The following is a 10,920-nucleotide window of genomic DNA, read 5'->3' on the forward strand; positions in this document are numbered from 1 at the left end:
CAGCAGCGGCCACGGCCTCGAGTCAGGGAGCGCTTCTTGTGCAGAACGAGGATGCTCTTTGGCACCCTGAAGTCCAGGAACCAGGTCGTGACCCCGTGGTGACACACGTGTACCCGCCCGCTGGCGGCTGGGTGCGTACACAAAACACCTCGTCCTCTTCCTCCATCTCCCCAATTCTTGCTGGGGCTCCTACGGAGCAAGGAGCGAACACACGACACCAGTGCGGGAATTTTTTATTTTCTGAGAAACGCATACTTCACTTCCCAGTGCAACACAGCCTCACATGCATAGCGGCAGCTGCCAGAAACCTACGGCTCACAGGGTGTACTACTCGTTATAGGTTTGCTAATGTGAGTTCAGCGCGTTGCCAAGCTGGCAGACCCCAGAGACTGACATGCTCTCACCCCCACGAAACAAGCTAACACCAGTGACGGCGCTGAAAGCTCTCCACCATAACCCGCTAACAGTCTCACCTGGGGGAGGAAAGGGATGTGGTGTCCCCACTTCCCACCCTGACATCCCTTTTGTACCACTTGGGTCATTCCTTCACCCTCCTGTTCACTGCACTCCTCAACACACCCCTTGTTCCTCCACATCCCTTCGTGTCCTGCCATGACATTCTCCTCTCAGATGAGACTGGGTTTTGGGGAGGGGGGAAGAAAAAGGGCATAGGGATAGGCAGAAGCTGACAGATAACCCCTTATATTATTTTTCCTAAGAAAACAGATTATTTCTCTTGTATACGTGAAGCCAGGAAAGGACAACGGTTTATCATGGACATCACTCTGAGTGCCTCTGCTCTGCCTGTGGTGACTCTCGGCCTCTTGTCGAAGCGTTCCCACACGTCTTGGATGGCCGATCGTGAGATGTCCAAAACAGTGCTGGGGAAGCTTCTCTAAGATGCATGGCCAGGCCTCCGTCGTGGTGTCCCTCTGTGCGGATACGCTAACCCTGGAAACCGAACTCCTTGTACTTGCTGGCCATGTCATTTCGGAACAGCTCCAGGGCCTTCTTCATCGCAGCCTGGGAATCAGCCCCAAAGTCTGCAGAGTGCTTTTCAGCAATGACCTTGATAATGACTTCAGAAATGAACTGTGAGGAAGGAGAGAGAGAGAGAAAAAAAAAAAAAAGAAAAAAAAGAAAAAAACAGAAGGGACGCTCAGGGTTTATTTTCAGAAAATCCAGACTAAGAAATAGGTTGCAGAGCCTGGAAATATCTCCGAGCTAATTCAGTAGCCCTTCCCGCAGTCTCTGGAGAGACACTGTGGTCTAGCATGCAAGGAGCCTGGGCTGGGCAGAAGAACTGGGCTCTGTTCCTAGCTCGGACACTGATCTGCTTTGTGACCTTGAGTAGACCATGGCCCTTCCCACTCTTTGCCTGCCTTGTCCATTGAGACCCAAATTCATGCCTGTGTTTGTGCAACACTTAGTTCTGTGGGTCTTGGTCTCCAGTGGATTCTCCAGGGCTTACTCTAAAATTGTACATCCCTCGTGTCCAGCCACTGGCAGTTCTTATGTCGTGTAGTTTCCCAGGCATGCAGGGGCTGGTTTATTATTGTCAAGAGCGTCTCAGACTGCATATGGCATTTGGAATGGGAAATCTAAACTTGGAGATTCACATACCATGAGCTGAGCCCTTTCTGTGCCTCTTCTTGTCTGTACACAGAGGCCTTGGACTTGAGAGTTAACTGAAGTCCAACTAGACATCACTAACTAAAAGCGCGGGACATAGCTGTCCTGCACACATTCATTACACATCAGACACCAAGATTCCCTGCCCTTTTCCATACCTCCAGATATTTGACTGGGATTTTGTGCTTTGTGGCATGGGTTTGAGCCAGGGGCTTCAACTCTGCTTCATGATTACCCTTCTGCTTCAGGATTTTGCCCAGCTGGGTGAGGACGGTAACTCCGTGCTTCTTCAGATCTTCAGAGCCCTTCATCTGATCAGGGGTCTTCAGGCCTTTGAACTTTTCAAAGCGATCCAAGGTCTCAGGATGGTCCTGAAAGAGCCTGTGGACAGAAGCAGAGGGACTTGTGAGACTTGACAGAGCTGTCATCCAGAACAGAGCTGAGGTCCAGCCACTCCAGGTGTACATGGACAGGAAAATGTATGAGAAACTGCTTCCCTCCACAGAGAAAGCTCTTTGCTAGTGCCTGCTGCAAGTGGCTGCTTTCACCTGGCAATTACGATGCCAGGTGAAAGCATGCCAGGTGAATTAAGACCCTTTCCAAATTGTCACCATTCACAGTCGCTCCATTTAGCGTGTATGGAAAGCCAGGAAAGCAGCTGACCCTATTCTAAATCTGTGTAGGTTGTTCTTCCTCTGGTGGGTTGTTCCATAGCCAGATGACACTCTGTGTGCAGAAGCTTCTTTTACCACCTCTTTTGTCCAGGCTGATTTTTATCATTAGCAAATGATAAAATGCCTCTTGTCTTTGGAGGGCAGAAGCTGCTGATGTACCTCCCTTTGAATATTGTATCTACTTTAATCCCATCCTTTTACACATGTCCTAAGGTGATCAATCCATCTCTTTTCCATTCCTTCTGGCTGAGACAGAGACACTACCCTAACCAAGTCCAACTGGTATCCAAAAAATATCCTTTTTAAAAATTTTATTATTTTATTTTATTTTATTTTATTTTATTTTATTTTATTTTATTTTATTTTATTTTTGTAGCTGTGCTAACTCTTTGGCACCAGTCCCTGGGCTATGCCAACTGTCCTAGGACAGACACAATAGCCAAGGCTTGTCGTGGCACTGAGAGCTGTGTTCTTGCATTCACCTGAAGGCCAAACAAAACCAAACAAAAACACCTGTCCACCCTGGCTCACTCTCTCACTGAGGAGCTAGCCTGTATTTCCCCCAGCCTGTCTCCCTGCGAGGTACTGTAGACCTGAGCCCATCTCTGCACTGACCAGGAAAGAGGCCCCAGCCTCACGTCCCTCACCTTCAGGCTCAGGTGTGCTTGAACATCAGCTCAGTGGGAGACCTTACAGTGCCCCCACCCTGTGAACACAGACAGAGGGTTTGAGTTTCTGCCCTTTTCTCGCATGCCCCAGCTCAGCCTGGTGCTGGCAGTGTGGCTGCTCCACCTGGAAGCACGGCACCCCTGAGAGTCCTTGGGAGCAAGTGGGTAAGAAGAGCACGGGGCATCAGGCACTCGGCGGTGCCCTGACACTCCGTGCTATACATAGGCACGCTGATCCCAAAATGGAAATGAAATCAGGAAGGCAGACGGGTGGCTAAAAGCCAGGCTAGTGCTGTCCCCCATTTCCTCCCTGCCGCATTTCCTGGGAAACAGGATGCTGACACCACTGGCAACCAAACTGGTAGAAAATTTCATTCTTTTCCCTGCCAGAGTCCTAGAGTCAGGGTGAAAGGGGGACGCTGGCTGTCCTGGTTATTAGGAGCCATCTAATAATGAGGTGTTGAGAGACACCAGCTCTCCTGCACGAGTTTATTTTCAGGTATTTTGCACTCTGATGGGCATAACCCAACCAGCTGAAGCAGCAGAAGGGCAGTGGCTCGCATCCATGAGGTAGCTCACTCAGGCTGTCCGCTGCAGGGTCTGGACCCTTGGCCCAGGGCTTGCAGCCACCAAACCAGCCTCCTTTTGCAGGACAGTGGTTACTCACTTGCTCTGCCCTTGGGAAGGTGCTGGTCCTGTGATTTCCTAGGGATTGGTCCCCTCTGGAACTAAACATGCCTCCTGTTAAGTGGCCATTTGGGTGCGGGCCAGGCTCTCTGACATCTCATGTAAGCATAGGTTAGTCTACATTAACAAATACCTCAGCCACATGGAAAACAGAAGCTGTCCTGCAGCAAAAAGCTTCTATAAATGAGTGATCGGTCTTTGCCAACACTTCCCTCCAAACATCTCCAAAGGACTTCTGTACTCTACCAAGTGCTGAGCACAATGCACGCCTTCTCTTTTTTTTTTTTTTTTTCTTTTTTTTTTTTTTCTCCTGTATCTTTCTATGACAAAGGTTGTCTCTCACCCAGGGAGATGAGGTTGCCCTATGCAATGGGATGGAGTTATCTTCAAAAACCTCCCTCCATCATGTCTGGCTAGGGCTGAATCATGCCAAAGGCAAGATACTCCTGAGACCTTTGAATATTCTTCCGAGGAATATTTTGTTTGTTTGTTTGTTTCCTTTGGAAAACATCCACTTGGATCGGTATTTTCCTAAACATATTCCAGGATATGTCATCTACCTAAGAAGCCTTTAACAAGGCAAAAGCAGGCACATTTCTAAACTGAGAGACACCTGCTGGGCTTCCCCTTTCTCTCCCCTCCTTCAGAAACCCCTTGAAGGAGCAAGAAATGACCTGCATGTGTGCTGGCGAGCACCGAGTCACATGGGATGGGGGTATCACCTTTAATGCCATGGTTTGGCATTTAATGCCAATGCTCGGCCTTCAGTACCTGGAGGAAAAGCAGCATTACCTGTGCAGTTTGGGAACTGCTTTTGTTGTCTTGGGGCACTTTCAGAGCCACCTCACAGAGGTGGTCAGGTGGGGAGGGCTCAGCCTTCTGCTGCCCAGCACCCCAGTATACCTGTTCCGGATCACATCAGCCGAACTGGTCAGAATAAATAAAACACCCCTCTGGTTTGGCTCACCTTTGGAAAAGCTTTGAATGGACTGTGGATTTGACCATCGGTGTGGGGTCCTCCCTTTAGCTGTGCTTGAGATGGGAAACCCCCCCCCGTGTGAGAGCCACATCCCCACTGCTGTCCATAGCGTCCATACCCTCCTAGCATACGGTGCTGAGCACAAGCTGAGGGGACATCTGGAGAGGGTCTCCTTGACATCTCCATCCCTTCTGGTCTTTAGGGACAGGGTAGGATACGATGCTGTTTCCCCCTCCACAGCCCTGAGACCCCTTGCAGCCTGCATTTCTGTGATTTGCTTCTGTTTCCTGGAGTGTTCCTCTCTCGGGGGGCAGGAGTTCAAGGACAGTGTAGGGACAGGGGTCCTCTCATATGGGGACCTCACGAGCGTGCCTTCTCTGACCTTGGAAGAACAGGGAAGGATGTGCCTCATTTGACACCCAGACCCCAAATTCATCAGCATGGAATGGACAAGTTTTACTGCCTGGATTTCTGGGGGGTCTGGCCAAAAAGCAGGATGGGGTGACATCAGGGTGGAGAGAGGGAAACACCCAGGTAATTTATAGTCAATTTTACTGAAATTAGAGATTTCAAGAGAACTACCAGAGCTGATTTTCTTCCCCTCTCCATCCCTTCCTCCCCACGCCCTTGCTGCAGAGCACCTGAAGGCCCAGGGCACACAGTTTGCTCCAGCATTTCTCACATCAGTGCCTGGGCAGTGAGCATCCAAGGCAGAGCTTCGCCTGCAGGTCAGGTAGAGGGAGCAACAAAGTGCCTCCATCCTTCGAAAGCAGCGCAGGCCTCCTCCTTCCCTCACAGGTAGAAAGACAAAATCTCAGCCCCTTCACACAGTGAGCCATATTTTTTTTAGCCAGAAACCATAGCCATGGAATGCCACCACCCTACATGAAGAGAAAACAGTCTGCTGAAACGCACAGTGCTGAACACGAGTCCCCGTACGCAGCGTTCCTCAGTCTCTCAGCTTTGCTCTTAGGACCAACGCTTCTTGCCTACCTCATCAAAACTGCATGCCCGTGGCCGGCGAGGTCGGCCTCCACTTTCCCCCAGATGGTGAGGACCTGCTGCCATTCCTGGTCGCTGAGCCCCATGGTTCACCGGAGGCAGGGGAAGATGGGGGCGGACGGGTCCCGAGCGCTGCCTGCAGTGGTTGCCTTTCCCCAAAAGGGTGGCTGGAGAGCTCACCCGCGGGATTTATAGTCCCTCCTCACAGACCTACACCTGTTAATCGTCAGCTGGACATCTTGCTCTCTTTCAGGCTTGTCTAACCTAATCAGCCTCTCTCTTTTTTTCTAGGAAGCTATTTCGGGTCGGGTGCTATTGTGGGTGCCACTGATGGCATCATTTCTGCTTTTCGTATTGGACTGGCACACGGCCCGCTCTCGACAGAAAGGGCACTGCCCAAACGCACTGCCAGGAGCCTGTCCCGGCTTCCCAAGGACCCAGCAACGGTGTCAAGCTGTGCAGCAGGAGATTCCTGAAGAGCACTGTCATCCGCAAGGCCAGCCCGCCTCCCACGCCCCTGCCTGCCAAAGGCAGGGAGAAGCAAGGCCGGGATGGCTGCTGGCATTGCTCCTCCCCTCCAGAGGCCTCTCCTTTCCCCTGCAGGGGTTGAGGTCTCTCATGCCAAGTGTCAGCATCAGGAGGAAAAGCCACCACGAGCCACCGTGGATATGATTTTGGACACCTCCCAGGCTATCTCCTCAGCCTCCCGCAGGACCGATAGCAGCCTGGCGTGCCAGCAGGATGATTAATCCCTTCCAAGGGATGAGTGCAGGCAGAGCACGGCCCCATAATGAAGCCCAGCCAGCACTCTGCAGCCTTTCCGAAGGGTAGGAAAGGTGGCCAGAGGCAGGTGGAGCTGTCGGCTGGTCACCAAGCCTAAAGGCAGGAGAATTTCTTCCGCTGTGCTTAGCAAGCGCCTGTCAGCCAAGCCAACCTGCGGTCCTCTGCCTCTCTCCTCTATGCACCACTTTGCCTCACACCCCAAAACCCGCCTCCTAAACGCTTCCAGGCCAAGATTTCATCCTGATTTCCCCATGCAATCACCGGGGCACTATCAGTTGCCCAAACTAGGCTAAAGTGATGGAGAAGTGCTTGGGAGCCCTCCAGCAGAGATCACATCCCCGCAGCCTCACTCCTCGAGTCCTTATCACACCAGACAAGCATTTGCACCGCCCCACGCTCAGCCTTGGGTAGGATCCTGAATGCTGACCTTACAGGCTTACATGCACTTCAGACACGAGAGAAATGTGTGCTCCTGGTACACAAGAAGCGGCTGCTTATGCACCAAGCTCTGTTGCATTCCTCATGCTGAAACTGCTCCATCACCATAATAACCTCATCTGAGTTTGATTGCCCCATGGCCGTGAAGCCAACAGTCTCTGTACAGACATTAAATGAACAGAGGCCTTCAAAAGGGCAGCCATAGCAGTTTTTCTACAAGTGAAACGGCAATGAAATGAAATCGTAAGCTCTTCCCCATGGAGCATAAATAAATTTGGCCTGCAGAATGACTGCAAGCCCTACAGCACACCACGGCCATGCGGACGCGTGCCTCAGCTCTCTGGTCATCCCCTTGGGCAAGGCCTATGGCTGGCACCACCATCTGGGCAAACACCAAGTGCCAAGGGCTGACCTATCGGCCGTCACCTTCACGTGGGCGATCAGGTGGCCTTTTCATATGGCCACACCACACCTACGCTCCCGTGGTCGTCCATAAAGCACTCTTGTTAAACGAGCATTAAATCATTAATATTTTGGGGCGCAGTGAAGCGAAGCACCAGCAGCCGACGTGCCACCATCACCAAGGGTCTCGCAAGGCTCTGGCCGTGCTGTGAGGTCCCCAAAGGGGATGATGGCGATGATCAGGCCCAGACCCCAAAACCCCCCAGTGCTGCTGCTGGGGGAGCCCTGGTCGAGCTGCAGCAGCCTGGAGCTGTCGGCCAGGGCTTGCTACCATCTAGTGGCCACGGGCGACAGAGCCATGCAAAGGGGAGGCCACATGTCCCCATGCAGGATCCGCAGGCTGGAGGGGGGCTGTGGCCTTTCCTAGGGGCTGCAGGGGCTGGTGTCTATCCCAAAGGTGCTTAGGAAAGGATCCCCCCTCCCTAAAGGGCGGGGGAAGAGTCTCTTCTGGCAAAACAGCTCCTTCCTTGACGGACAGCAAACCTTGCCATAGGTATCAGTGCATTTAGACCTTGCAGCAGCCCTGCAAAGGGGAAAGCTGCTTGTTTCCCCACTCGTGAGCAATCAGAGAGGTTCAGTCCCTGGGATAGCCAGGGGAAGAACAAGGTCTGGCTGCAGGGCACGGTGCTAGGAGCAGCCGGTGCCGGTTCCTAACACGGGGCACAGGCAGGGCCGGAGTACCCCGGTGGGAATTGCATGCCAGCAGCAGGAATGCACCAGTTCCCCCCCCCCCCTTTTTTTTTTTTTTGGCCAAATTCAGTTTTTCTTAGAGTATTGCTTTTGCAGAGAGAGAGAAAGCCAGCCACGGCCTGTAAAACGAGTGCCAGAGAGCCCAGCAGTCCCCCACGCTGCCTTGGCAGGTTAATGTAGCAATGCTGCAATAATTTCCAGCTCTGTCTTCTCTGCAGCCAGGGCTGCTGCAAAGAGGGAAATGCGTGCCTGAGAGACAGGCACTGGTAGGAATCACAGTGACGGTTATTTTCATTTTAAATACGCTTATGAAATGCACTTTCCAGCAGGAGGGAGCGAAGGATGCTCCAAAACCATTCAATTTTAACACCCCAAACCATCTGTGTTTGCATAGCAAAACAACTCAGAGAGGTGAACAAGGGTTTTTGCAACAACCAACCCCCCCACCCCCCCTTTTTTTTTTTTCCTTTTTAATGAACCTTTTTCCCCATGCTACAATTAAAAATAAAAACCCCACCTGGGAGCAGGGGACGGCTCGGGGTGACGGCCGCAGCCCCGGCTGTGCCGTGCCCCCGTGCTGTGCAAAGTGCAGCCTGGTGCCAGCATGGCACGTGCTGCTCTGCCAGGGGAGCAGCCAGGGGGGAGGCCGGCACACCGAAGAAGCCGGGCGCCTTATGCAACTCCCAATTACATAATTGGGTATTGCATAATGCTGGGGAAAAGGCCTCCTGCAGCCCAGCTTCGGTTTCTATGGCATTCTGCTGATACATGGCTTCTTCGAGGACCGTGCGTCTGCGCTTTGCTTTCGGAGCCTGCGGCGCAGGCTGTGCAGACAGACGGACGGACAGACAGGTGGCACACTGTACTCCCGGCAGCACTAGCCAGGGAGAGAAGGGCAATAGCAAATCCTATAGCCATAGCAAGGCAAGAGCATTGTTTGCTTTATTTTCAGGATCAGAAGGCTGTCAGAGAAAGGCGCTGCATGCATTGTATGTCCTCTGCCTCTTGCAGGAGACCTGGTGGGGGCTGACTTGTGCTGGCAGCAACCAAATCCCTTCCAGGCTCTCTCCTCCCTTCCTCTCACCCTTAAGCTCTATTCTTAGCAGTGCCTCCAGGCAGGGCTCCCGCACACTGATGGATTTCAGCAGCTGGGAGGTGACCCCAGCGCCTGCTTGAAAGGAAGAGGAATGATTAGGAGGAGATGGCAGCACCAGGGCAAGGTCTGGGCTGCGGGTTTGCAGAGCTGTGCTATGCGTGGAGCATCTCAGTATGGGGTCAGGCCCTGTACAAGCCAGAGGGAGCTTTACCCTCACTTCAGGATGCACAGGATCTGACCTCTGGTGACTGTCAGACACGACTCAGTCATTTTCTGCCCTCGGAGGGAGCACAGGATGGGACAGAGCCATGGCACAACCGATCCACAGCTCCCAGGCCCTCAGCTAGGCAGTGCCTGGATGGACCATTGAGCTGGGCTAAGCGGGGTGCTCATTGCAGGCTGGCACTTGGATCTGGTGGAAGAGCGAGCAGGAAAGCAGCAGGGCAGTCCAGGACCAGAATATTTGGGCTGTGAAGTAGGAGCTGACAGAGGAAGCGACCTCTGCTCCTGTGGAGCTGCAAGGATCTCTTTTGGGGCTGGGATACCAGAGCCCAAAAGGGCTGAGGATGTCTGTGGGAAAACACAGGTGCCATTAAAGGAAGGAGGAGCAGGGTTAGAAGGCAACAAGCAGCTTGTAAAGCATTGCCCATCCCAGGAGCAAAGGGAAGAAATGTGTTGTGTTTGTTGTTTTTTTTTAGGTAAGATCATGGGTTATACCAGCAGGAGCCTGGAGACCTCTAGGAATCAGGTGGACTAAAACTCATAACACCATCGTGGCACCCAGGGATTTCTGTACCATGTACTATGTACAGAAATAATAAAGCAAGAGGGGAATTCCTTGCTCTTATCTACCGACACTCAGCACCATACTGGCAGCTACAGCCTGCTGAGGGACAGCTGGAAAAGGCAAAGGCCAGAGAACATGTGCGAGGGCACCTTGGAGGATGCCTCACCTTGCAAGAGTGCTCAGGCACCTGCAAATGAGCAAAATGGTGAAAACTTCCAATGCCAGAGCTGCCTCTTGGGGTAGGGGAACTAACCAGGATACAGCATAGGTTGTAAGAGGAATCAGACCCACGTCTTCATTCCCCTTGCCTCTAATCCCCTGAGCACGGGGCTTCTGCAAGATGAGAGGCCACGGGGAAGCCCAGATGCACGTTTTTGTGCTGACGCTTGCACTTGCCTTTTAATGAGCCCTTGCTTCCAGCTGCCCTTGGCCACATCCAGAATTGATGTCCCATTCTGCATTGTCATTCCCGCATGAGGAGAGCGACCACAAGATCTTTGTCCATTCTTGGGAAGAGCACCGATGTAAGCAGTCCCTAATCCAGCAGTGCTTTCTGTGATCCAGTACTCTTAAAGGAGGAACCGATCCCTCTGCAGAAAATCCTGGGCAAAAAAAATAAATGTTTTCTTCAAGCAGATCAACACCGGGTGGCAGTGAACACCCTGAGCACTGCACTGGTGGCCTGGCTGCAGGAGCAGGGCATTTACCTCTGGATTTGGGATGGGATTTGTTCTGCATCTTCTCCCTGTTGTTGTCATTCTCGCAGTTTCACCTCATCTTCATTTCCTGCAGATATTTTGATCTTTAGGGTCCACAGCGGGGCTTGATTCTGGCCACAAGCCTTGCTCAACCAACCAAGTGCTAAAGCATCTCACCCGTGCTGAGCATCCTGGTCCCATGGTCGTGGTGTAACACAGCAGCCCTGTGAAATGCTCAGTCTGCTGAGACAGCTCGGCTCTTTGGGGTCACTGATGGGTATCCCAGGCTTTTGGAAAACCCACCTGTAAGCATCTTACACACAC

The 10,920-nt window shown here is 52.4% G+C and overlaps 1 protein-coding gene across 1 annotated transcript; it reads right to left on the reverse strand.

Moving 5' to 3' along the window:
• Positions 1 to 228: 228 nt before the first annotated feature.
• MB (myoglobin) lies at positions 229 to 5,794 on the reverse strand. Its single transcript, XM_084305830.1, has 3 exons — positions 5,634 to 5,794; positions 1,791 to 2,013; positions 229 to 1,092 (listed from the first exon to the last, which is right to left on the reverse strand). Exons 1-3 carry the CDS (start codon positions 5,726 to 5,728, stop codon positions 946 to 948), a joined length of 465 nt encoding a protein of 154 aa, XP_084161956.1. The 5' UTR covers positions 5,729 to 5,794; the 3' UTR covers positions 229 to 945.
• Positions 5,795 to 10,920: the final 5,126 nt, after the last annotated feature.

Source organism: Netta rufina (assembly GCF_964035555.1).
Source record: "Netta rufina genome assembly, chromosome: 1".
Taxonomy (NCBI): Eukaryota; Metazoa; Chordata; class Aves; order Anseriformes; family Anatidae; genus Netta; species Netta rufina.